Raw genomic sequence first — 27,877 nt, 5'->3', positions numbered from 1 at the left:
GTCACAGCCCGGAGCAGGAAAGGCTGCGGTGGGCCCCGGCAACGGGAGGCCGAGGAGCGCTGACAAAGGATGCTGACGTTGCGCTCCCTCCCTCCTTCCTTCCTCCTCCACCTCGTAAATTGGCAGCAGCTCGAAAGGTCGGATGTGCCTGAATTACTGTCTGGGAAAGGGTGAAATCGCGCTGAACACGCACAGACCCAGCCGCTCCCCTTCCGTTGCCCGGCGCACAAGCGGCCCCGGGCGCAGGGAACCGGATCAGCCTCTGCCCACTCCGCGGCCGCCCGCACTGCCCTCTCCTCCTCCCGTTGTCCATGTCTCTTCCCGGGAGGGATGCTCCCAGCTGGCGCGGTGGCCGCCCCTGCTGCCATCTGCCCCCCAGCAGGGACGGGCTCGCCCCCACCTGCTCGATATCCCGCCTCCGCCGCCTCAGCGTTTTCTTTGGAGCCGAGTTGTCGGCGGCTGAATCAACAAGCTAACCTGTGAACGGCACCAGGCTCTTCCCACGGTGGTCGGCCCGCCATCCTTACCTTTAGGACACCGAGACAGCGAACACACGCTGGTGGACACCGCCAGACTAGGGACGCGAAGCTACCAAGCCGCAAAGGCTACCGCAACACAAGAGTAATTTATTCAAATAAATAAAAATGAACTTTTATGTACAAATATACAAAACCATTACGCACATCTTATAAAGTATCCGTAAGTCTTAAAAAACCCCAAGGGTAGAGGCAGGACGCCCACAGACAGCTGCCCTCCCTCCGAGCACCCGGGCACCGGCCGTCGCCGCTCCTTTGTCCCTCGCCCCAGCGGCGGCGCCGCCCCGGGGATCGGCTCCAGGCCGGGGGCTCCTCGACGGGCCCCACCGCGGAATCCCCGGCGCCGACGGCACCACAAAGGGCATGACGGCTGCAGACGGCGGCCCCACCTCCCGATCCGGCGGCCCCCTCCGCGCCGCTCCCCCGGAGCCGGTCCCGGCGGGGTTCAGAGAGTGCCGAGGTGCGGCAGCGTCTCCAGCCGGTCGGGGTGGTCGCGGCCGACCGCGTTCTCCACGCCGCGCAGCCACTCAGTGCATTTCCGCACCAGCCCCTCGTCCGCTGCGGCTCCCGCCTCCTCCTCCTCCTCGTACTCCTCGTCGTCGTAGCGGTGCTGGTCGTTGAGCAGAGAAACCTTCAGCAGGGCGCGCAGGTCGCCGCCGCCGCGCCGGGCCAGGGCCGCTCTGCCGCCGGGCGCGGGGGTGATCTGCCCCCGCTGCCGCTCCAGACTGCGGCGCTGCAGCACCCGGATCGCCTCCGGGGGCAGGCTGAGAGAGAAGCGCCCCGCCGCCTCCCCCGGCCCCCCGCCGAGGCTCTCGCAGGAGCGGCTCCCTGCCCCCGGGCGCCCTCGCGGCTGCGGCGGGGCGGGCTGGGGCCGCGCTCCCCGCTCGGTCGGCGGCCTCCGCGGCGGCGGCCGCTGCAGGGACGAGCAGGGCCAAGAGCTGGAGAGGGGGCCCGGCCGCTCCGGGGGCGCTCCACGCGCCTTCCTCGGCGCCTTCTCCTCTGCGGGCCGCGGTGCTGCCTTCTTGGGAGCCGAGGCGGCCGCCGGCGGCTTCTTGGGCTGCGGCCGGGGAGCAGCGGAGGAAGCCGTGGGGGCCGGCAGGAGGGGCGGCAGGGTGGCGGTGCGGCCGGGAACCCCCTCCGGCTCATCGCTGCGGGCCCAGGGAGCCGCGGGGCGCGCTCCGGGCAGGGCAGCGCCTCTCCCCGCGGGCGGGCAGGGCCCCGCGGCTCGCCGCGGCTGCAGCCCCATGGCCACAGGCGAACGAGGAGCCCCGACCGTCGGCGCTGGATGCGAGCTCGATCTGCACCGACAGCCGTGGCTTTTCCCTCTCGATAACCCGCCCCCCTTCCCGCCCTTCCCCGCCCCGGGAACACCCTTCCCCGGCGCGGGGTGGGCATGCGGGCACGGATCGGGGTCCTGCCGGCACTGTCCGTCGTTCCTGGACGAGCTTCCCTAGCTCGCTGCGGGTGCTACTTCTCCCGGTCCTCTTCCGCCCGACCCACGGCAGAGCCGAAGGTAAAAGTACGGCGGGGCTTACGCACGCCCGAGAGCAAACAGGCTCCAAATTCTTTCCAAAGTCCTCAAGCGTCGAAGTGTGAAAGGGCAATATTTTAATGCCACGTTACACTAACACCCTCTTCTCCTCTTCAAAACTTTAATAATATTTTGAGCTCCTTGATTACTTGAATTACCGTGAATAAGGTTAGGCAGACATTACAAGAGTGCAGTCAGTCCCACTCAGACCTAGGGCAGACTTGCTACTACACCAAATTTCAATGCACAAGCCACTCTCAGGATAAGAGCTGCCCCACTTACTCATGAAGAGCATAGTCCAGAGATGCTTCTTCCTAGCCTCAATGCCATCTGTGACTGAGACAAAGTGCATTGTTCAACACTTCTGTTGTGATGCTTTTTTGGTTTGGTTTTGTTGTAGGGTTTTTTTTTTCTGTTGTTTTTGGGGATTTTTTTTGTTGGTTGGTTTTTTTTTCTGATGGACAAGGCAGCAATTTCCTACCTTTCAAGTCCTACACAACAACAGAGGTTTGTAGAGGTTTCATGGGACAGCAGTAAGTAAACAAATGTTTCCTATCAATCCAAGATCACTACCACTACAAAATTTAGCCTAAGTAGTCAAGGCATATGATTTCTACAGCATTTACTTCGAAGTACTATTTTACCTAGCATACCAAAACTTTATCAAAAGATGGGTAGGATGCATGCAATCCACTGGGATAGAGATCTTCACATCTGTGGTTCCATGCTATCATAAAGGGTATTATACTATGAGGATTCATCAACTGTGAGCTTTTGGAATACTCACTAAACAAAGACAGGATGTGAAGAAGCAAAAGATATAGACAAAACAACACAGTGTATTGTGCTCTGTATGCAGATGGAGGAACTAAATCCTTAAATGTTCAGGAGAGAAAAACAAGTAAGAACACATGATGTAAGACTTAAGTGCATATGAAGGTCTACCAGTACACAGAACTTTTGGACCTCAGCTCTTGAACCCTTTCTCTCCTGGTGATCTCAGAGTTAACTGATCAGCGTTAACTTCATTACTTACCATAGTACATAAATAAATAATAAAAAAATCTGAATAACCAATACCATTCTAATTAAAACTTACAGTGATTAATTGTGTACCACCAGAACTGATGGATTACGGGCAAAACAAGCTCTGGAGCAACTGAAGGCCCAGCCCTGAAGCACTGACTAGTGGGAAGGGATCCCCTTGTTGTCAGCTGTGATCAGCAGCAGCAAGAGAGGAAGGCACAGTGGTGGCCATTACCTGGATTACATCCATCACCACTTATGCATGTGCTACTTCATCTTCAATGCAAACTGAAAACTAAAAGGAACTAAAAATTCCCTCAAGGGTCCCCCAGCACCCAGGGGCTGGGGTGGGCAAAGCTGGAGCAGCTGTCACTACACCACACAGTCACCAGCGAGCCCAAGAGCCTGCTGCAGGGCCAGGACTACCCAGGCCCCCATCACCAGCAGGAAGGATACCTCGCTGGCAATTTGTTGTTTTAATCAGTTAAAAGGTGTTCCTTGGTTGGCAGTTTAGATGCAAAATAATGCAATCACCCTGTATACAGTTTCCCCGTAGCACGTTGCTATGTTTTGCAACACACACTGCGATTTACAGGAATGCAATTCCTCTCTTTAGCCTGAGCCCTGAATACTAAGAGGACTGGGGTTTTCCCCTTCCTGACACTGCAGCTCATGTCTTTAAAAGCCATTCCTTCTTCTGTATTTGTGCATTAACAGAAAAAAAAGTGATTCCAAAACAACAGGGTTTGAACACATGAATCAAGCACATCTATCCTGTGCAAAAGAACCTCTGCAATATATTATCAACCACTACAGATTTAACTTTGCTCCAGAATAACTGAATAGCTCTTACTTGAAAAAAAATTAGAAATGAGAACCTTTTACTGAATCCAGACAAATATTAAGGTATTTCATTTCAATCTGTCATCAGTTTAAGTCAGGATTAACAGTTTGTCTAAATATTAAAAACGAAGAAGCTTTAAAGTCACTTCTGCAAATCTAATAACCAAATTTGGATATAGTCATGTACAAATCCCACTTTTTCTACTTTCATACTTATTCAAGTGTAATGCTGAAATTTTCAGCCTCTGTAGCTGATTCCTAAAGAAAAATATTTCAGGCACCTTTAAAATGAATTTATTTCACAAGTCTCATTTATGCATTTGCCATAAGTTCTTTTAGTAAAAAGTATTTAAGTACGAAAGTTTAAAAAATCATTTAAAATACAGTTTTTCAATAAAATCCAACAAGCATTAAACAGATCTTTCACATATTACGCTTTTTCCACAAGGCACATGTATAGAACATTTCCAATGAGAAGTTAATTATAACTTACCAAATCTTTACAATGTTTATAAAACTCTAGGAAAACATACAATGGATAATGTACAAACATGAATGGCACCTTGCAAATTTCAGACAGAACTGTAAATGAAATCTTTATGCATACTACCCAGATCATAGTGGCTTGCCTCCACTGAGGAATAAACTGTTACTGGATGCAAAGTAGTTTTAAGACTACTCTGCATTAAGTATTTCAATGTACTTTTTTGTTAAAAAAAAAAAGCCTGGAAGTTCCAGAGTAAACACAAACAATTCACCAAATTTATTTTTAAAACTCTTTCTAGTAAAAATTATTTAATGTCCCAAATGCAAAAGGCAAGAAAAATACTGAATTGTTACTGGTTATTTCAGGAGTGGAAAAGTATAGTTTTCTGAGCAAAATTTACAGTTGGCTTTTAAAGTGGACAGTGGTTCCTGATTATAATTTACCCTAGACAGGATGAGAAGCATTTAATCACAGCATCCCTTTAAAAAGAAAAAAAAAATCAGTTATTTGTTATTTTTTTTATAGACATCTCAACCATCACATATTTAAATTAAAATATGACAGAAACTAAAGACAAATACCAATAGTTTATTAAATGCAGGATCTGTGTGTCACACACTACCTCTATTGAAGCGACCAAAGCAAAGGCTCAAGCCAAATCTGAAACACAGGTCTCCCACGCTGTTTATATTCCAGCACATGCTAAAATGCAGACACAGTGCTAAGAACTGGTCTGCAGCACACTTGGAGGCTTAGCAAAGGTCAGAGCCTTATTTCACAAAGGCTGGCCAGCAAGGGCACGGCTGAGGAATGCACCAAATCCAGTCAGTGAGACACAGGTGTTGTGAGTCCAAACCACACTAGAGTTAGACCATCACAGCGCAGGAAATAAAGCACAGGCTGAAGGGTTTAAAGTGCAGGTACTGACAGTGTAGGATGGAGAGCTGGTGCAGCCTTAAGGTTTGAAAGATCTGAAAGGCTGTATTTTTTTAATTGAAAATTAGCTGTTTTCTGACTGTTATACTTAGATGACTCACTTAAGTCTCATTTATTTTTCATTTTCTCAGAAAAGTAACAATTTGCTAAGGAGTGGAATTTGTATGCTGTTGTTAGTTGGCTGAAAAATGAAGAAACATACCATCATGACTCTTTAAAGTCACTGTAGGTATGGGGTTTGGTTTTGTTGCATTTGTTGTTGTTTTCATTTGGGTTTGGTTTGGAGGGCTTTTTTTTGCCAGAGCCACATTTAACTAAAAGAAACAAACATAAACCAACAAAACCCCCCCAACAAACCCATGAACAAGTAAATTGTTTTTAAGAGTAAACCATTAATAAACCAAGGAATGATAATTTTGTTGAACTCAAGATAAATACATACTTTAAACAAATGACATAATACTGTTTTCTTAACATAGTTTAGATTTAGAGCACTGTTTCTGTAAGAAAGGCAGCCTATACAAGAAATTTATGATAGCATTCCACAAAAGCAAATAATTCAATAATCCTTAAAGAATTCACTAAATTACTAAAAGCAGTCTGTATAAAATTCAATTCTTTGGCTCATAAAATCTAACAGATAAATAAAACCACAGAAATGAACTGATGTATATAACCTGATCTTTTTCTGCCCAGAACTTAAAGTACTATCGGTAGGGAAAAAAAAAAAAAAAGAAACAGTGACTGGAAGCTCAACTTGGTTTCTGTAAAGAGCAGATTAAAAAAAAAAAAAAAAAAGGAAGGAGCCTACTGAGACTGTCTCCTGGCTACTGGAACTACAAGAATCACTACTTCTGAATGGGTTAGCTTGGATTGTCAGAAACAGGAAGATGACAGTTCGAAGCTCAAGTTCAGGTAAAGTACTTTATCCACTGTAACTATCAACTACTATATTAAAAAAAAGTCCTTCCTAGATGAAATCTGAAGCTTTAAAAAAAAAACTTGTTGGTTTGTTTTTTGAAAAACACACTGTTGAAAAACCAAACTGCATTTTTCATGAATCATTATAGAAAAAATAGATTCTTATATTGGATTACTTGCATGTGTTTTCACTCTGTGTTTGGCTAGCTTTCATTCCCTTTTTGTACATGAGAGTGAAAACAAAGAGAAGCTTGCCAAAATGAAAATTAACACAAAGCATTGCCTTTGTCTCTCCCAAAAATGATGGACGAATTCAGAAACAGACTAAGCAGCTGAAACTATGTTGTTCATTTGCTTTTAACTAAGACCTCAGATCTGTAAGTTAACTTTAATAGATCTGTAAGTTAACTTTAATTTTAATACCAAAAAAGTCACTATTGTATCACTGTATTTTTAAATCACTGGAGAATTTAAACAAAACCTTGATTTATTTTCAGTGATGAAAACTAGAGAGAAATTTATCAAAGATAATTACTGTGCACTTTATTTGTATTTAAAGCTTATATTAAGCATTAGTTTTGAGTTCAGCTATGTCGTTTTCCAAAAATTAAAGGGAAAGGAAGGATGTTATGTTCTTCTCACATACTTACTCCCCAGCATAAAGGTAACTGACTTTTGTTACGATGAAAATTATTATGCACTCACCTTGCAAAAGGAATATAAGACAGACTATACCTGAAAAAAGAGGAAAAAAGTATATTTGCAGAGTGTTTATGTATCTCCTTGAACTATATTATTTCACTATAGTCCAGCATTAATAAAAGCAACCTGTTGGAACACAACTTTAAACCAGATTACCTATTCAATTTAATGCTTACCTGAGAAAAGATTACATGTTGGATAAGAACTAAACATACTGACAAGGATTTGGTGGTTTACTTCTCCTTGGCTTTTTTTTTAATGTAGTTCATACTTTCTAATGCACATGAACTTAAAAAACCAAGATTTACTATGAACAGACCAAAAAGGAATGCTTCTGGAAAAACTGTATTCAAGATGATATAGACAACGTTTTTCCAGCTTAAAAGAGAATCTAAATTACTATGCAAATATACATCTAATATTTATGTAACTCTAAATACGGCTATATGCTGTAGTATGAACAATATGCCACAACTGTGACACTCAAACAGCTGATAATTCTATTGTCCTCTGAAACTCGCTTCTCACAAGCTTCCAGGTGGTGTTTTGTTCTCATGCCCAGCCTGATCAAATTGTAGGACACTTAACAAATGTGAACTGTCTACTGAAAACATGCAGAACACAGCCTGAGTTAGTAGTCTTTCCTCTGTCTAATACCAAGCATTTGCCTGGGCACAGCACAATGCCCAACAGTCCCTATCCTGAACAAATGGTTACTTGCCCTCAAACCCAAGTTCAGTATAGACTCTGTGTATTCAGGGCAAGTTCAAACAAGAACTGCGGTCACCTTGGGTTGCCTGAGAGTTAGCACCAAGTAATTCCCCTGGGACAAGGTATGTATCTCTATGGAGAAAGGAGTAACTTCCAAAACTTCTGCCAGGATTTCAGGCATTCACCTGCACTCATGCATTGCCAAGCCTTTGCCCCTGAGTGCATTTGGGTGCATAGTACCTGCTGCACTAAATTTACCTTCTCACATCTACCCCCTCTTTACCCAGTGCTGCTGTGTATTCCTGGGACAGGACATACCCTATGAAAATGTTTAGTTTCTTTCACTTCAAAAATGAAAAAATAGTTAGAACTCAAAAAAAGAGAGAGATGCACAGAACATATGATTATACTGTTACTTTCACAATACAGAAAAGGCATGAGAATCTTTTTGCATATATATTCCTTTTATAAGGCTTCAGATAAGTTCACACGTTGCAGAATATACTTAAAATTGCCCTTTTTGTAAGACGACTGAATATAGATTTTGCTGGAGTTACACAACCTATCTCAGAAGAACAGATTGAGGCTGGCATTTGGGCACACTTACATGTGAAGCATATATATAGGTTTATAATCGTGTGAGTGTAGGAGCAGGAAGAAGAAATGAAAAGGAATTTTAAGAATCTTACCAGGTCATTGCCAAAAACTGCAATATGCAGAATAACATCGCCAAACCTTTTTTGTCCCACTAAGTAAAAATGAAGCAAATATGGCAAGTTAGATCATTTTGCACCATTCTATACTGTAAACAATTGGAACAGTCTGTTCAATCAAAAGTTGAGTTAGCTGACAATGCCTAAATCATCTTAACTTAATTTGCTACTTCTTTCCTCTCTAACAACTTTCCATTTGTTTTATCCATCACTTCATTAGCATCATGCTATGAAAACCTTTTCTAGCTTTGAAAATACTTAACAGCATCAGTGCTAACACTCTCTCATGAGATTGTACTTCTGCAAATATGGAAGTTCATTCCATATGAATATGTCCAGCAACATATTTACTTTATGGAATGTAGGTACAGCCAGTTTCCAATCAAAATGCTTGAAAGTACTTGTTCTGTTTCTTTTCCATTGTCTTAATTAGCTTAATATTCTGTATCCGTGGCTTCTGAAGACCACTACATATTCTCTGAAATTTTCTGACATCACTAAAACGAAACAATATTTTAACTTGCTTTTCTTAGTTTTTATTCCAGAGGTCTGCAGACTGAACCTGAAGCTCTCGATTTTGTATTCTCATCTACATCACAAGCAGATGGAAATGTGTGTTTGCTTTACAGCCAGGAGGCTCATCACTCCACCTAAGCTCAACTGCACCTGACAACAGAAACACCACACGCAAAGCTCATCTTTCCTCCACAGCTGAACTGTATCTTAAAGCCACGATACAATTAATAAACTAACAAAGCTGGATTGCTTCTTAGAGGAATAAAGTGTTCTCACTTACCCAGAATACAGCACAAAGAGTCAATACTAGGCAAAGCTGGGGTGAGATGAAAGGAGAGACAAAAAACCCCAGAATGAATACTCAAATACACAACAGAGCAAATACAGTAACTGTTTTCGTGTTTTCAATGGGTAACCAGCATTTTCAGAATTGACTTATGAAACATGCAGAGCCAAGGCCTGAGACACAATGACTATCATGCTGAACTCCATGTAAAGTGGTGTTTTCCAAAGCACAGTATGAGAGATGCATGGCCAGAGAGGTGGGACGAGTCTTGGAAGAAAGAGGTGGAAGAAATTGACTTCAGGAACCAAGAGGAGTATAACCAGGTGTGTGTAGCCTTATGTGTAGGTCTATTAAGAGGTGGGGTTAGATGATAAAGCTTGATTGAAAGCAACCAACCTGGGTACTGCTACTCTATTATTTCAGTACATACTATCATTCTGAATCTAGTATTCATAACAACCATTTCTGACAAGAAAGGTATGTGCATCACTACCATCCATTATTAAAAACATCCATTCACCATTACGGTATCTGGCAAACAGAGGCTATACTTCCATCTGCCAGTGCTTTTTTATCTTCTGACAGTAATGAAGAGCCCACTAGGGAGCAGCTGCCTCAGATACAGTGAAAACGCTCACGTGAAGCTTTGTTCAAGGTACTTATATACTTCTGATGGAACATTACAATGATATATTTGGTTTACTATGCCAAGTAATCACACCATTCGTGCAAGCTTAATCATCACTTTGAACTTTTCCACTAAATCTCATCTGGCTTCCTCCACTTGTCATTACACATAGTAGAAAACAGAAAAAAAACTCTAAATTAGTTTTCACTGAAAAAAAATTGTTGGTGTTTTATTGAAAGAAAAATAACAGACTCTTGAAATTTTCCAAATATGTTTGTGACTCCTGAACTGCCTACAGTTCTAGCTCTGTGTTAGGATGAGGATTAAAACAGTCAAATATATCCAAAGTTTTCAAAACTTCATAAGTTTTCCAATTCTTCTGTTTTACTGAAATTTTCCATCCTAACGGTCTTAGCTCTCATCCAGTGTTCATGATCACTAATCGGTGAAACCTTTCATTCTGTCTTTTCCCAACCTTTTTGGTAGCTCCTTTGCACAGGTAGGTAGGTCTGTGATGTTTTCTCTACTCTCTGTTCTCTTTCCATTTCCCTGATGTGTATTGTTTCTACAGCCTTCAAAGCAAGTTATTTTGTCACCATGCCTGAGCATGGTGGATAACAGGATCATCAGAGCAAAATGATTTTTGTGCCTGCTGTTTTAAGGGTCTGGCTTAGGCTCTCAGTTTCACCAGAAAAAGCCCACAGCTGTAAAGTGTTGCAGAATTCATACTCAGCAAACACAGACTGGAGATATCCTTGGACATTTTTACTGCAGACCTACAAAACATAGCTTCCCTAGGACTTGTAACTTGGTTGTAAAAGATGGCAAAACAAAACAAAAAAACCCCAAACCAAACCAATCTCTTGAATAAAGCTTGGAGTCCAAGCTAAGGATCAAGTGATTTTTCCAAAAGATATGGGCAAACACGAGCTTCCTAAATAAGATTATAACTTTTTTTTTTTTAATGTGGGTGTGTGAGAGGAAAACCATACAATCCATATGACAGACATCCAGAAAAAATTTTGCACTCACATCAGCTCTAATCAAGTAGAAAAAAAGTTATACGATAGGGAGAATAGGAATAGACAACTACATTTAAAAAATAAAAGTTGAAACAAATTAGGGAGAAACAGGGGAGAAATTAAATACAAAACAGAGGAGCAGCAAGGGCAGAAAGTTGTTTTGAAGTACCTAATATAGAGCTTTGGGATAGGAATTCTGATATTGGGGATGGGGGTTTTTTCCATCCCCCTGGAAGAAGAAATGATGGTCATGGAAGTAAAGGAGCCAAAGATGTCACAATGGAGAATCACAAAGCTGAACATGTGACTTCCCACACTTTGAGGAAATAAATTATTTTTCTCCATTGCTGTGAAAGTACTGAACCACTAACCTTTACAGACAGAGCTGCAGCCAACAAACAACTGTCAAGCTACACTTGGTGACCACTGACTTTTCACAGTAGCTAAAAAGTCTCTCTCTTGCCTTGTTCTTGAAGAAAATATTTTAGACAATAAATTAAAAATAATCAACCTACTATTAGCATTTAGTAAGAATTATTCAGTAAAAAGAACATGTCACTCCAAATGATTAATTAAAAAAAAAAAAAAGGCAACAGAAACACAGGCTGATAGAAAGGAGCTAGATAATCTCTATGACATACAGAGCTAAACAGCTTGACTGTTATATCTCCCTTTAGAAATAATCCCCTTTAGAAAAGCCTCAAATTTAGCTTTGAGGCTAAAGGAAAACTTTTTAATAAAAGGAAATAAAGACAGTATATTTACCAACATCACAATTGTAGCTATTAATCGTTTTGGATCAAACATTGCTTTCAATTGCTTCAGTGGCCCCATCAGGAAACATGTACTAATAGGAGAGAAAAAAACAAAACATATGTTAAATCGCTTTCAAATAACTCTTTGTAAAAGGCAGTAGGTAATTAACCAGTTTTCTGACAGTTAGATGACTTCAAAGGCTTTAAAAAAAAAAAAAAGGTATTTCAGTGTTTAGCAACAGAAACTCACTAGAACAGAAGGTGAAATACTTCATGAATTTAGCCCTGGAAACAGTTACACAAGATTCTTTCCAAACCATTAACATAGTAAAAAAAAGTAATAGGCAAATACAAGAACACTATTACATTGGCTGAGGTCAGAGAGGACAGAGGGTGTGACAAGGATATACTTAAGGAATAACAGAAGAGTAGAAGCAGATCGGTTTTCATGAACTCTTTCATCACCCAAGAAAAAAGCACATTTCTAATAATAATCTGTTCGATGGTGTTGAATGCCATTTATAAATAAAGACAATGAAGAAAGCAGTGCAGTTATAGGTAAATTTAAATCATGTTAGAGACACAAAAAGGGAGGAGATTGAACAATGACTGTAAGTAGCCCTACATTAATTTAGAAATGTGTGGGTAGTCCAAGATGTTTTGACTTATTTTAAGATGACAAGCACCATAATATATAAGAAAAAAAAAAGATGACAAAACTCAACTCTACAAAAGAAAATGAAGATCATATCCGAGAGAACGGGAACAAGTACAGTGGTTAGAGGAACAACAACAACAACGAAAGGCTTTTTTTTACAAAAAAACCCATTATGCTGTAAGTACAGCAGAGGGTTATCAAGGTGAAATTTAGTGAATTTCATGTTGAAGCTGTTTTAAGAACTGACTTGTCAAAATAATGTAAAGATACAAAGACCAAACTTCTGCAGAAAATTTCTGGTTAACAATAAACTTTTTTACCCAGACGGCATGCAAGTAGCTACAATCAAGATTACAGGGAAGCTCTAACTTTTTGGTCAAACTCAGCAAGCAAAAAGGAAAGAAGAAGTTCAGTAGTTTGTACTAATCCTCCTGCTTTTTTCTACTCTGTAGTTAACTTGAAGGGAGAACAAAAACCATCAGCAACACTATGCTGTACCTGTTCATGCAAAGAAATGCCATCTGAACTAAGAACTCACAACCACAGGAGTAATTCTCTGGCTTCAAATATTTTGAGATGAGTCTCTTTGTTCCCTGACATTGAAGTCATTTTCCTTTGTAGAAAACATGACAATTTAGTGAGAAAATTAGAATGCCTGTAATATTGTGGTGCTCTGAATGCTTTACTAGAGAGTAGAAAATCTAGTTTAACACCTTTTCTAGTTAATAGTTATTTATATGAAATTAAACAATCAGTAGCAGGGAAGAGTTCGATAGAGCTTCCTCCTTCCTCCTTCTAAGATAGAAGAAATATGGGAATCCACATCCCAAGCAGTAAACAGAACTCAATCTTCCACACCCAGATGTTCCCCTACCAGCAACTTCATGCATACCCCCTTCTCTTCACTTTTTTCTTAAGTTGTGTAGACAGATCTCAAAAGTCCGTATTAAATGGGAAAAAATGTTTTCACAATTCAATAGGAAAAAAGTTTTAAATTCACTGCAATCCAAACTAACTTTTTCTCAGTATTTTTTCATCTTGTCTGCTGAGCCATAAAATTAAATTAAGACAAAAAAAAGGGGATCTGAAGAACTAGAAGAAAAAATTAGTTAGCTGGAAGGATAGGGATGATGAAAATATGGTGGTAAAAAGGAGTGAAATTTAGGCCACGTAAAGTAGGCAGAAAAAAAATATAGAAAGCAAAATGCGTTGTTTGTAATCTGATGAGCATTGAAAGACAGACATCACAAGAGCTTCTCCAGAGAGGAGATTCCATAGGGAGAAAAAAGAAAGGCTGAAAAACAATTCTAGAGGTCCTGCACTTAAACAGGATATTTTTCCTAGATACAACACATTCTGTAAGAGATACACTCATCATCTCGGAGAATAATCAAGTAAGTATCATTGTTTTCATGTTCATGGCTAGAAAATTATAGTAAAAACAGGCTAGAGAGGAATAAACAGGCTAATAGGACTGGTAACTGCATTTTGTTTTAAATACAGACTTGAGAACAAGCCTGAAAAAGTTTAAATCTGCTTGTCAGTTTGGGACTCTATTGTCATTTCCTACTGTTCGTGGAACACAGTTGCCTGTTGTTTATATCTGAAAGGACTACTGGAGGAAATGGGCGGCCTCTCTTTTCTTCTAATTTTAGTTGGTGTCCAGACTAAAGTTTTTCAGCATTCTCCTAAAAGAAACAACAGTCTGTAAAAACTTTCCTCTTACCTCAATTAGACTTGATTAGTACCAAGTTTCTAACATTCTAATTTAATTTGAAGCAGTGAAAACACACGCAAAGTACTAGGTAAAAACGAAACAGCAAAAAAACCCATCCCAAACCAACAACAAAGAGTAAGATAAGGGAGAGAAAGGGAAACACTCAGCATTGCCTACCTCCAGTATTAATTTTTTGTCTTGTTTTAGTATGAGATGGAATAGTTCTACAAACGAGATTCAATTTCAGTATAGAAATTTTTGGCTCCTAACAAATTTGTTGAGGAAAAGCAGTACACCTTCACATTTCTCAAACGTTAATGTCACATGACCACAGTTTTAACAGATTAACAATGCTTTGATTCAAGAATTAAGTCACTTGACTAAAGTAATAGAGTCCATGAAAGTCAAGACCAGACTCAATGGCGTTTGAGTCCCATGACCATGCATCAACTACATTAAGATCATAAGAGAAGGAGGACAAATAGAAACTGAAAATACTTCATGGACACTGTTTCTTACATGTCTTTCAAATTGTAAAAGAAAAGTTTTGATCCTAAGAGTTCCCTTCTGCAAATCTTTTAAGACTGTTATGTGGAATACTTCAAAGAATCAAACGGTTTAAAAATACACTGTGAATGATTTTTAGGTTCTGCTTTTGCCCTTACAGTCAAAACAAGGATTTCCTGAACATCTCCTTTTTCAAAGAATTTTCTCTTGAGAGAGAAACAGGATGATCTCTCTGTTAAAAGCAAAAAGCTCCTTCCAGTAAGAAAGCATTCACACAGTATGGAGACTACCACCCTGCCCCTGAAACTGAGGTACTTCTGTACCTGGCAGAAGGACTGAGCCATAAAAAGTACAAAACATTCAACGAGCAATTTGTTACTCATACTTCAGACAGCAGTTGTGATGTGTCCACAAAACAAGCATGTAAGATAACTGATATTCAACAATTATGACAGTGTTAAAACTGTTAAATAAACAAGTTTTTATGTTATTATCATTTCAGTATGAAAACAATGTTGTTTATACACAACATAAACACCATTCTCGAGCAAAAGCAAATGGAAATGTAGATGAAAAGGAAGGTACTCTTCTAATAACCATAAGAAATCGTACCTGGCTAACGCAGCAATATTTCCCAGGGTGTAGAACACTGCAAAAAGTTTGATCCCCTTTGGGAGCCACAGCAATGCTGTTCCCTATGAAAGAAAAGTTATTTGTATGTTTGCAATTAGTTAATTCAATTTATTTAGATTTTATAGTCTATAAATATATTTTCATGCTATGAAGAGCATCATTCTGACATAACAATAGCGAAGTACCCTGCTCTCAGAGTTGCAGTAGTCACTACTCAGCATACTTCTATTGCCACCTACTGGCAAAACAGTGTGTTGGTTTACTGTATTTCACAGTATCTTTACAACTAGGAAATATTTGTTTATATTGTTTAACACATTTATTTGTACTGTTTATATTCTATTTACAGCACTTTCAGTTTTGTTACAATGCCCCACTGCATTGTAACATCCTGTACCTCCACACACAAAGGATAAACTGTCTTATAACCACACTAATATTCATCTCCTTTCTCCTCCAATCAGCTATCTGGTTTTGCAGTTTAATATGCACTAAGGCTGAATAGAAATATTTTAGAACTCTTACTTCCAGACATTTCTTATTTCTACTAAACACAAAAAAATCCAAACCCTTCTGCTGATCACAGTTACCTATGATGAGCAGAGAGAAATGGAATCATAGAATGTTTGGCATTATAAGGGACCTTAAAGATCATCTAGTTCCAACCCCCCTGCCATGGGCAGGGACACCTCCCACTAGACCGAGTTGCTCAATGCCTCATCCAACTTGGCCTTGAACACTGCCAGGGATGTGGCATCCACCACTTCCCTGGGCAACCTGTTCCAGCACTTCACAGTAAAGAATTTCTTCCATATATCTAACCTAAATGTCCCCGCTTTCCACTTGTATCCATTACTCCTTTTTGTATCACTACAGTTCCTGACAAAGAGTCCCTCCCTAACTTCCATGCAGGCCCCTTTCAGATACTGTTATGAGGTCTCCATACAACCTTCTCTGCTCCAGGCTGAACAGCCCCAATTTTCTCAGCCTGTTAGAGCCTAAATGGAGCCTAAGCTAGAAGCAAAACAAGATGTGATGTGGACACTGTGTCTTGGGAGGAAAAAAAAAAAAAGAAAGAAAAAAAGCAACTATATTCTACCCAATTGCTATTTCAGTGCAAATCCGTGGTGTCAGTTTGCACAGTAGAAGCAGCCATGGAAAGGTGAAAGAAAAGAGTGTAACTGTATTCTACAATGAAAGCTACAGACACTTTGCAAAGACTTGATTAAAGAAAAAACACCACCTTCAATTTTCATCAGCCAAGAACTTAATAAATCTACCAAATGGTCCATAATCCGAATAAGAAGGCGGCAGAGTTGCCAGTTCTCTCTTACATGGCAAAGCTTAGCTAGGAAGCTAAATTCTACAAGATGTGAGCTTCACAAACACACTGCTCAGAGTTTTGACTCTTATTAAGCTCAAGATAATTCAAGGAAGCTTTAAGAAACCAAGATCCAAAAGCCTTTTATCTGTTGTTTCACAGTATTACACCATATGATACAGAATAGACACAAAGTTTAAATACTAAAAAAGAAATAGCAGCAAAATCAGTGATGTTAACATGCCCAGAAATAGATGTTAAAGCACAAATGTGATGTGTAGTAAAATTTGTGATTATACTGGTTAAATATTGGGGGGGGAGAATGTCAGGCGGAGGAAGTCAACTAAACCTAAAAAAGGGCTACTCCCATCCAATCTTGAGCTCCCTCCCTAGAACTTGCCCCCTCTCCAACACAAGTATCTAGCCAGATATGTCACTGTACTTGGCATAGATATCAATATGGAGAATACCACTCTCTATTTCCTTTATTGATCTGATTACTATTTAAATAAAACCTCTCGCAGGTAAGAGCATCAATTGTTTTTTCACTGGCTTCTGGGACTTCCCATGCAGCTGAAAACTTCCAGCAGATTTTGATAACCAAAACAATTAACAGATCTCAACTTTTAACTGCAGGCTTGAGACTCCTGCCAGCCCCTCAAGTTCAAGAATGAATAAATGATTTGCTGGCTCTAATAACACCAGGAATGCAGCAGGTTTTTCAAATGTCAATTAGTATCACAGTCATCACCTATTGATTTGTTAAGTGTGGTAAGTTACACTTGTGGTTTCTTCATCCTTTAAAAACCTTTCAAGCTTAACCTCTTTTCCCCTTTTATTGAAGAGAATAAAAGTAAGATGGGTACACACCCCTAGTACACCAGTTACAAATCTACATTTTGTCAGTCTTCAAACTGTTTAGTAAGAAAATATATTCTGCCACAATAATAAAGCTCTCTGCTGTGAGTGGAAGAAAACTGGTCAAAATCGTAATTTAGAGAGCAACAGCCCTACATGCCAATAATACATTTAATGTCCAGTTAAATTTGTGGATACAAAGTTTAGAATACAGAATAAAGCAAACATAGAATCACATATAAAGTGTGAATATGAATGAGGTTCTACTGTAGAACAGTAATAAAGCACAGGGAAAAAACACTGTTTACTTACAAGAAAAGAGCACACAATGCCAGCAACAAAGCATATGGCAAACCATCTGACTCGAGTACCAAAGCTGAGTGTTGAGGCATCAAGGACCTTAATGGGAAGAGAGGAAAAAAAGAGGATATTACAAACCCAATTTTGAACAATCTAAAGGAAATTTTTCCTTTACCGCTGAAGTCCTTAATTTCAAACAAAATATTTTTTTAGCCAGAAACAATCATCTTACCTTGCTGAACAGCCACTTGTATATTAATTCTTTCATAGTACAAAATTTTATTAACGGTCTGGAAATATATTTCCAAAACAAACAAAAAAGACAAAACCCATGAAGGTATATCCTGGCATTCACGCAATACAACTCCACTTTCAAACACTTTCTTTTACCATTCGAGTGAAAATTATCACAACTGTACCAAAGCAAAAGAATGGATGAACCTTCTAGCAATTTGCAGTGGAATATATCTATTTGTGCAGCATTGTAGGTTCCTATAAACATTACCACCTTTTTGTGTTACTAGAGAGGATCCCTTGTACATACTATTACCAGTATCCACAGCAAGCATTATGACTCTGCTTCAGTTACCGTTCCTTACGGGGTAAAGGTGTAGGCAGACTAACACACAGCTTGTCTCATCAGACAGCCAACATGCTGAAAGAGATTATTTTATTTCCTCCTTCTCCAGAGTGACTCCAGAACCTGTAAGACTCCCCTAATGAGCTGAACTAGCTGACAAAACTCACAATGTGGGAAGAGGACTAGTGTGTCTTCTATTCTGATGACTTGGTCCTAATGAGCCAAATCAGCTCTGCAAGATGTCAGAAAAGCCACAGGGTTGATGTAAAGAAAGAGACATGGCCACAGAGCTGGCAGAACAGTCCCCTTCAGCAGCAGTGACTTGTTAGATATGCTCAGGTCATCTTCCCCACCCATGCTGTAAGAACAATGTATTTCAGCTTATTCCAGGTCACTAAAATTAAATATACTTCCTATTCTAAACTGGCCTATTAAGTGAAGCATTGCTTCAGCTTACATGAGATGATTATAAAAAGCCAACTTTCCTATTTGTTCAGATGACACAAACAGACTTGCCCTCTTGTTATCTAGTCTACAGATATTTTAATCAAGTCCTATTAACCAAATAAGTTAGGCCTTCCTCAGCCAATGAGTATGATGTTTCTCCTACTCTCTGGAGAAATTTCTCTTTCACGCAGTGGTAAGTGAACCAATGAAATTTGGTTACTACTCAGAACAATGTCACATCTCTACAAATGAAGAATCCATATCTAGTTTAATAAAAATATGCCACACACAAGCACATGTATATGTGCTGGGATGAATCATCATCTGAAGGTATGTCAACAAGGAATAGCTTGGACTATTTTCTTTATAAAGTTTTATTAAAAAATCAGCCACCTTACTTAATAAAATTAAATTACTTTGAATATTTATTTAAGAAGGGGGAGTAGTAAAAATAATCTTTTACACTGGCTTACTGTCTGAGCAGACACAGAGCTGGGATACCCTATTGTTCTGAGTTTTGTTTCCTCTTTTCTAATTTCAGCAGTTAAGACAGAACTTCCCAAAGGTCAGAAGATGTAGCTTACCTTGTTAGGTCCAACACTTTATCCTTATGCATGCATTAAAGAAACAGACAAAAACAGAAACTGAAAGATGGTTTAGTATTTGAAATCATATTTGATAGTCACAGTCCTGAATGCCTACATATGTTCAAAGAGTAGGAAGAGCTGGTAGGACATAGCTGAAGATATCCATTTCAATCACACTTTTAGTTACACCTATTAATCACAAGCAAGTACACACACACACACATACACAGAAAAAAAGAGTAAAAATCCTTTCCATCCCTGCTCAGAAATGAATAGTGGATAGGCCAAGACTATCAGTAAACCCAACACATACTTTCCAGATTGCCTAGAAAACATGGAAAGAATGAAGATAAACCATTTATTCAGGTGTATCAGGCAGATTGCTGCCACTTACTGATATTCTACTTCTCATCTTAATATCTACGGTGCTACTGAAATGACTAACAGGAAATTTTATTCTTCATATAAATTTGTGAACAGCTTTATCTTCATCTAAATCCCTAACAGTTACGAGTTGAAAAAAATACAAACACAAGAAACAAGAGAACCACACAAGGGCTAGAAGCAAACAATGCCACAAGATTTAAAACATGATTTTAAAACTAGTTCCATACATTTTATGGATTTTTTAAAAACTTAGATTGACAATACATGCACATGAACTACAGGAGATGGGCTGTGGCATGAGGGCTGCCAGAGCACCACAACAGAGCATTCTCTGTAATAATAAATTAATTGGCATTAAAATGAAGGCTGATCCTCCAACCATTCCCGATGCCATCACCATTTATGTTGTGAAGCTGAACCTAGATAATGCAGCGTTTGAAACTCTGAAACTTGAGATCTGGTAATGCATTTTTTTAGCCCCTGATACCTAAGAGTATCTCTTAGAGGAGTCTGAGGGCATACTTCATTGCAGTCTACAGCTTCCTCATGAGGGGAAGTGGAGGGGCAGGCACTGATCTCTCCTCTGTGGTGACCAGTGACAAGACCCGAGGGAATGGCCTGAAGTTGTGTCAGGGGAGATTTAGTTGGGATATTAGGAAAAGGTTCTTCACCCAGAGGGTGGCTGGGCACTGGAACAGGCTCCCCAGGGAAGTGGTCACAGCACCAAACCTGACAGAATTCAAGATGTGTTTGGACAATACTCTCAGACACATGGTGTGATTCTTGGGGATGCCCTGTGCAGGGCCAGGAGTTGGACTCAATGATCCTTGTGGGTCTCTTCCAACTCAGGAAATTCTATGATTAATTTTTTTTAGGTTTCACGGAAGCAATGGAACTCGTTATCTTTTCAGGATGCCTGTTCCACCCCTATAGGGAAGTACCTTGCTGCAAAAGGTGAGTAACAGCTACACAGTTCAACTACTTGTGCTAAAATGCCAGGCTATAATCTGTAAAAGTTGAGGACCTGTCACAGCATGTGTCTGTTCTGCCACACGTGCTGCAGAAGCAGTAATGCCTATACAAGGGACCATGAGACGCTCTGAAGTAACAGCTTAGTTTCTCGGAAACTATGAAACGGAACCCTACAAATAAGTAGGAAATGAGCAGGAAACAACGCAAGGGTGATTAGGGTTTTTTTGTGTGTCTGACATAAACCATACAGCTAATTCCAGATTTCGGATAAAAAGAGCTGGCATTGCAGTCTATGATATTTGCATTAGCAGAAGCTTTTACTTAAAGGACAAAAAAAATTGCCAGGCAAGTTCCACATCTGGGGAAAGATTCATATGGAGAACTAGACAGTAATGGTGGCAAGGGAGTTCCTTAAGACACACCCCTCTTGCTGTACTGCTTAGCAGCTTGTTTCTAAGAAGAAAAAGAAAAATGAAACTGAAATCAACAAATGGAAATCCTTAGTTTTCTGTAGCTAAACTTTAATGCCAATCTCCTGTGCAAGACGCAAGGATTTTTATTCACAGGATATTTCAAGCTAATATTGTATCAAAAAAATGATACAATCCAGAAATAAAGAGGAAACCTGTGGAAACTGGAATCTGTAACGGAGACTTCCTGAATCATAAGGAACAGTCTTGCAGTAGTCCAATAGACAAGCTGCAAGTGATGGTTAACACCATCTTTGCTGAACAGTTTGTAACGGACACACAATAAACAAAATTAATAATAATCTACAAGGCTGCCTTTAATCAAAAATATTTCCTGTGGTTCTGAACATCTACCTAAGCTCCCCCCAAATATTAATGATCTTATAAAAGTTTTCCATGTGGGCAAATCGAAAAGCAGAAACATTTTATTTTACAAGTTTTAAGAAATATTCTAGAAGTTAGCAATTACATCTTTTCTTGATGGTAAATTTAAGAACATGCAAGTAGTGGAGAAAATTAAAACAAATGTCAAGTAAATTTGCAGAATTGAGTTTCTAAGCAATAATTTAAAAATATTTAAAGAGATATTTTCATCTTTCCCTAACAGACTTCCTTATATGTATTTATGTCATCACTAGAGAATAAAATATAAGAAATGTAAATATCTGGTCTATTCCTCTTTGCTGAAATCTCATTGAATGCTTTAAGCTGCTGTCAGCTGACATGAAACTTAGCCAATGTGTCACATGGACTGATTTTATTTTAGTTTTCGTATTGATAAAACTAAAAAGCATAATGCTGCCCTGATAACATCATTACACTGGCATACTTACAATTCTTTATTGATCTTTTTGATAATGAATTCTTTTAGTTCATTTTTTATAATGTATTTAGAGTAATGGATCTAATTGCAGCAAGAAACAAGTTGGTTTAGAAAGTACAGAACAACTTCAGTGGATCGTAACACAGTTGTTTCGTTATATACGTCTACTTAGCAGGAATTACTACTGACTTCAAGGTAATGGTTCTGTAAAAATCAAGGAGAAAAACACAGAGATATCTATAGATATGAACCATAGGGTAGCTATTACACAACTGTCAGCTATTGACATTAGCTGACATCAGGGGGCCATTGTTTTTAACCAAACACATGATGCAGTTCCAGAAAGATCATTACAACAGTTGAAGATTTTACACACAAAATGCATAACCTTATACTTTCTTTCACAACTTTACCTCTTAAAAAGTATTCTTCTCTTCATGGGTGCATTAGAACTTTTCTGTTCTAACACACACACTTTAAAAATAGTCAGCACCATTCAGCTATAGCTTTAGTGAATGTCACGTATGAATTTCCTCACTAAAAAAAGGCTTGATTTCCAGTGTTCTACAAACACATTGCTACTTTGAGAGTAACCTACAGATGAGAAATTGCCTGACCTAAGCACTTGATTTTATTTTTTCTTCAGTGGGTATTAATTTATTTTAAAGATCTTTCTTGTTCATCTCAGCATGCAGCTCCTTTGCACTGTGCCAAAGACGCATTTATATGTTTTCTTCTATCATGTACTGGATAGGCTTTAAATATAGGCACGCTTTTATTATTTAAAGTCTTCTCTGGCTATAACAAGATCATTACATGCAATAGCGAAAGCATATATAGTTTAATTACTGACATTTAAAAAGTAACACACTATTAGCTCAGTTCTCTCCTCAGGATATACACTTCAAATATAAAAAGTATTAAAAGATGTAGGCATTTATCTGTTGATCATTGCTTTAAACATCACAGCATCAAGTAAAGGAAACCTCTGCGTCACTATCATGTGCCTCATGTGAAATGTGCCTAGTGACGGCAGATTAATTCTCTTGGAACTGAACTGACATTAATGGAAATGTAAGTCTTTATTTGATAATCCTGAGACAAGATCAGAAGGTGAAGAATCCTTCCCAAATGCTGGGAGCCAGTTCTGGTGTGAAAGTGCAGATTCTGCACTGCTTCCAGAATTAGGTGTGGACAAAATTTAGCTGCTTTATTGTTGCAAAGAGGCCAAGTTCTTAAACCTCGAAGATCAGCAGCAATTCAGTGCAAAACCAAATAAAGCATGTCAGCAGCAAGCTGCTAGGACTAATATTATACCAGCTATGTTCAGGCTGTTTGTTAGTTGCAGTCAGACACAGGCTGTTCTACATTCCAGCTTCCTCCACTGCGCTCCAGCACTCCGCAGTAAGCAGTATCAAGATATTCTTTGATGTGGGGCACTTTGACCTGCAGTCACACCGATTAAGAGGGAGCTGATAGAACAAATGGTTCTTTGTAAGTATGCTCAGTTTTGCTTCAGCCTAGAAATTAATTCTCAGGAATGTATGGCGTTCAAGCGCAGTAAAACTGAAACAAAGAGATAAGAAAGATAGCGGGAAGGCAATACAAAAATTAAGTTGTACTTGAGGAGTATGGCGAAACAAGTAACTTCAGCACAACATACACAAAACGATCCTTGTCTAAAGAAAATCTTTCTTTGCTTTTGCAAATTCAAAGGCACAAGGAAATGGAGAAGCAATTTACACTGAATCACAGAACTGGTCAGGTTGGAAGGGACCACAGTGGGCGGCCATTTGGTCCAAACCCCATGCTTAAGCAGGGTCGCCCTAGAGCACAAGTAAACCTTTCTTTAGAAAGAAAACCTGTTGTTTGACTGATCAAGTACCAAGGCCAGGCAGTAGGAAGAGCATACACGACACAAGGAGACCCTGCTACCCCAAAGCAGGGGTAGCAAATAAAATAAAATAAATGACAAATAAAACCAAATGACCCCAAGCCACTAACAGAGCAAAAAGCTTCACACAACAAGAACGTGTCAAAACTCATACACCGGACAGGGTCTGGTGCCCACAACCCTCGGCGCATGCAGCAAACTTCGGGGAGGAGGAGGAGGGAGGACAGGCCCTCCCGGGCGGTACCTGCGCCGTCAGTCCCTGCTCCTCGTCGTCCTGCCCGGCCAGCACCCGCCGCAGCTTCTCCATGCCGGCCCTCCCTCCGGCCGGGCCAGGCCGGGCCGGGGCGCGCCGGGGAACAGAACGGGACGGGACGGGACGGGACGGGACGGGACGGGACGGGACGGGACGGGACGGGACGGGACGGAAACCGCTCCACCGCCGGGCCCCGGCCCAGCCTGGAAGTGACGCGCCCCCCGAGGCGGTGGCTCGGGCCGCGCCTGCGCGCTGGGGTGGTGGCGGCGGGGTGGTCCCGGCGCCCTCGTGGGGCAGAAATGGGGGACCCCCAACGCCGGAGGGGCGTCTGTGCAGTCCTCGCTAGAGGCGATGGGGAGAAAGAAGGGATTTTTCAGCCCGTCATCGCTGCCCGTGGAATCGGTGTGCTCAGTGTGCACGGCAGCGCGATTTGCATGAGCGCGGTGGTGCGAGCTGGTGGTTAAATAAAGCCCTGTGGACAGATGTAGGACCCGGCACCGTGGGTGTTCAGGGCCCCGGTAGGACCGCGTTAGGGCACCTCATGTTCAGGAGGAACTTCGTGTGTGCATCAGTTTCTGCCCGTTGCGTCGTGTCCTGGTGGTCGGCGGCACCACTGCAAAGAACCTGGCTCCATCCATCGTCCTGGCACCCTCCCATATACACTTTATCCATGTGTACATTATATTCATAACAAGTAACTATTGGTCTACTCTGGCCTCAAATTGGGAGGTCTGGAGACACACCATCTATAACGCTGCTGTCTCCTTTGAGAACACACGCAGGATCACTCTCGAGGAGAAAAGGCAACACAGAAAGAACCGTGTTTTGCAGAATATACCATCTAAGGAGTCTTTCTGCTGTGCCTTTTGCAATAGGATATGTCTGTCTCGTATTGGCCTCGTAAGTCACCAACGTACCTGTAACAAATGTGGATAGTGCCTTCCCAAATCTTCGTTCGCGAAGCCCAGCCATGGTGATATGATGTAACTATTTTATAATTAATATATTAATATATAATGAAGCAATATAAAATAGAAATACAGTATTATATAGCATAAAATAACCATATATTAATATTAGAACATGTATAATTAATACTAATATTAGTGGTACGTGTATATTATACACCTTATCAATGTCCATAAATATCTAAAGAGAGGAAGTCAAGAGGATGGAGCCAAGTTCTTTGCAGTGGTGCCAACCACCAGGACACGAGGCAACGGGCAGAAACTGATGCACACCTGATATGAGAAAGAACTTCTTTACTGTGTGAGTGACCCCACACTGGAACAGATTGCCCAGAGAGGCTGTAGAGGCAAACAGCCTCACCCCTCCTTGAGTTAGAGGCACCTGTGACATCCTGCACACCACCTGTGAGCAAGCCAGGTGCTTTTCTAGCTAGGAATGAGTAGGGCAGAAACAGGATTAAGTGTAAATGCCTTCTTCCAGAGATTTCCAGTGTGGCGCTGTGTAGTCTCTTAACCTCTGCCCCTGGAGGAAGGGGTATGGCAGAGGCCATCATGCTGCCCTGTGTCTTGGCTTTGCTTGCTCATTCTGAGCAACACTCCAACCTCCACCCCCTCTGCTCAAGCAGGTCATTCCACATGTCTTCCTTCTCCTGCTCTGTTCAGTCACTGCCCCTGAATGCCCTCTGGGGCCATTCCTGCATCTGTCTCTGCTGTGTGACCAGCTCTCAGATGAGCACTGCAGCCTTGGCCTGAGTGCTTTACAGAGAGAATGAGGCTGGTGGCTGGGGAAAAAGGATGGAGGGGTGTGCCCTGCCTGCTGCAGTGAGAGCAGGCAGCAGTGTGGGGTGGGGCAGAAGAAGAAGATGAGTGATAAGGGCTGTGTAACCTGCTGCTGTGTGAATGAAACGATAAAAACCTGACTTTTAGGTGAAACACTTGAACACAAACTGTACATTTCCAGCCTGATGACAGGCCATTGGCATTGCAGGAAGCTTTAGGTTAAGGCCAAAATTCGTAGTAGGAGAAACACTTGCAGACATGGCTGTGTAAAAATAGCCAAATAACAGCAAAATGTCACTCTCCTGAGCTGGCCAGCATTGCCCTTACCTTTGTGAGGACCTGAGCAGAGAGGACTGTGTGTAAGGGAACAACCTGACTATGACCCTCCAAGACAGGGAGAGGAAAAATGGAAGAAGGAATTGTGATATATGGGGGGGTGGGGTATGTCAGAGCATGGCAGTCTCTTCCTCACCTCCTCCCGAGTGACACACAATCTGCAGCTGAAATCTTTGGGATCCCCCCTGAAACTAAAAGTGCGCAAGCCCTTCTGTACCCCCATAGCTTTCCCACAAAGCTCTGACTCCAGTGATTGCTTAGCTGACTGCTTGAGATGCCATGTTTAATCTTCAAGGCGGTGATACATGGCCTTTTCATGGATGGTGGCATGTGAAGGGGAGACAGGGAGCAGGAAAGAGTGCTGTCTTGAAAGATTGCTACCTGCCTTCAGTTTCCAATATACCCTCACAACCTGTTGATGGTTTCCAAAGTATTTGTATGTAAATTCCACCAGATTATTGGTTCAAGACCTTCATAACCGGGGCACATCTCCTGTGCTACCTCCATCAAGCAGTTGTTGGGTTTATCTCCTGTGCTACCTCCATCAAGCAGTTGTTGGGTTTTTCAAAATCATAGCTGCCATCTTCAAGCTTTGCAATTAATTTCTTTTACTAAATTTAACTAGATGCAGCCAAAAAATGAAGCCTAAAATTTAGAGCAATTTTCTGGATTGCCACAGTCCACAGAGAGAGAGTGGCACTTTCAGGGAGCAGTTCTTGTCTGAGACAATCATTTTAGTAAAGATTGTCTTCTGCTCTCTGGTGGCTACAGAGGAAGCATGGATGACTAGGTCAGACCAGACACCTAAGTTTCAGTCTGATGAATTAGGGTAATGAGCCTCACCATTACCTCTTTTAATTTAAACATAGGCAGGACCAGCCTTTAAATATATAATTTTTATCTACTTTTACAAATATATATATATGTAGTGAGCAAGATAGGACTGTTACTTTAAGCAATTAAAAGATTGATTAGGTCAAAGAAACCCATTAGTAGCTCCCAGAATTGTAATAAAATTATTTGTGTCTTAATTCCAAAGCATATCTGAGACCAAAATATAAAAATAAGAAAAAAAATTGTCTTTGTTGGGTTTTTTTCCCCTCCAAATTTATAGATATGAAGAGATACAGAAAATTTAAATCTGAGTCTACCCTCTTGGTCTGCATGACTTTAAGCAGGAGTGTTTGGCTCTGCCTTGGATTACTGATGGCTTTCTGGTTGTACAGGGAATACAGGCATGTAAGCATCTACCAGAGAGCAAGCTGAAGCAGTGTTTTTGTTTCTGTGTGAAAAAGTGCACAGTCTCAATGCTGTAAAGCAGAGAAGAGCAGTGCAAACCTGGGCAGTGGGGGGGTCCAGCTTGCATCCTACCACTGCCCCCCCCCTTCCCACTTGCTGCTGCCCAGGCTGTGCCACCTTCCTGACACCCACTCCTGAGTGAGACAAAGGGTGTTTTTTGCTCCCCTGCTATTTTCTTGAGTAGAAGGTTGGAATAGTCACCTAACATTTATTTTTCCTACTTTCTCTGCTCAACAGAAATTCTTAATTCTCTGCACTCTCTTGAAATACCATCAGACAGTCATTACCTGGCCACGAAAAATAGGCAAGTCAGAAAGCCTACATTTTCAGTGTTCCTGTGCTGATGAACTTTGTGTTATCGAAAGAATTTGAGCTTTTTGGAAAAGGAGAACAATTTTTAGATCCTACTGCCTTATCAAACAAAGTCAAAATAGGTGGTACAAAATATCATTTTGCCTTTATATCACAAACCTA

General features: G+C 41.0%; 2 protein-coding genes across 2 annotated transcripts; both read right to left on the bottom strand.

The window, feature by feature from the left end:
* Positions 1 to 606: 606 nt before the first annotated feature.
* Positions 607 to 4,221, bottom strand: PRR18 (proline rich 18). Its single transcript, XM_032681867.1, has one exon. The coding sequence runs from the start codon at positions 1,780 to 1,782 to the stop codon at positions 982 to 984; it is 801 nt and encodes a 266-aa protein (XP_032537758.1). The 5' UTR covers positions 1,783 to 4,221; the 3' UTR covers positions 607 to 981.
* SFT2D1 (SFT2 domain containing 1) lies at positions 4,214 to 24,169 on the bottom strand. The gene is made up of 8 exons (XM_032681868.1): positions 24,012 to 24,169; positions 17,620 to 17,706; positions 15,108 to 15,190; positions 11,624 to 11,705; positions 9,203 to 9,238; positions 8,383 to 8,441; positions 6,986 to 7,015; positions 4,214 to 4,902 (listed from the first exon to the last, which is right to left on the bottom strand). The coding sequence occupies exons 1-8, from the start codon at positions 24,072 to 24,074 to the stop codon at positions 4,863 to 4,865; spliced, it is 480 nt and encodes a 159-aa protein (XP_032537759.1). The 5' UTR covers positions 24,075 to 24,169; the 3' UTR covers positions 4,214 to 4,862.
* Between the last annotated feature and the right edge of the window lie 3,708 nt (positions 24,170 to 27,877).

This window comes from Chiroxiphia lanceolata, chromosome 3, assembly GCF_009829145.1.
Source record: "Chiroxiphia lanceolata isolate bChiLan1 chromosome 3, bChiLan1.pri, whole genome shotgun sequence".
In the NCBI taxonomy this organism is placed as follows: Eukaryota; Metazoa; Chordata; class Aves; order Passeriformes; family Pipridae; genus Chiroxiphia; species Chiroxiphia lanceolata.
The sequence above is the reverse complement of the archived record's forward strand: the minus strand, read 5'-3'. Positions and strand labels throughout refer to the sequence as shown.

Coding starts and splice junctions, on each gene's coding strand:
- PRR18 (XM_032681867.1), bottom strand. CDS start 1,782: ATGGGGCTGCAGCCGCGGCGAGCCGCGGGGCCCTGCCCGCCCGCGGGG.
- SFT2D1 (XM_032681868.1), bottom strand. CDS start 24,074: ATGGAGAAGCTGCGGCGGGTGCTGGCCGGGCAGGACGACGAGGAGCAG. Junction 9,239..11,623: donor TAGCTACAATTGTGATGTTG/GTAAATATACTG, acceptor ATCTCACCCCAG/CTTTGCCTAGTATTGACTCT. Junction 4,903..6,985: donor TCTTATATTCCTTTTGCAAG/GTGAGTGCATAA, acceptor TTCTTTTTAAAG/GGATGCTGTGATTAAATGCT.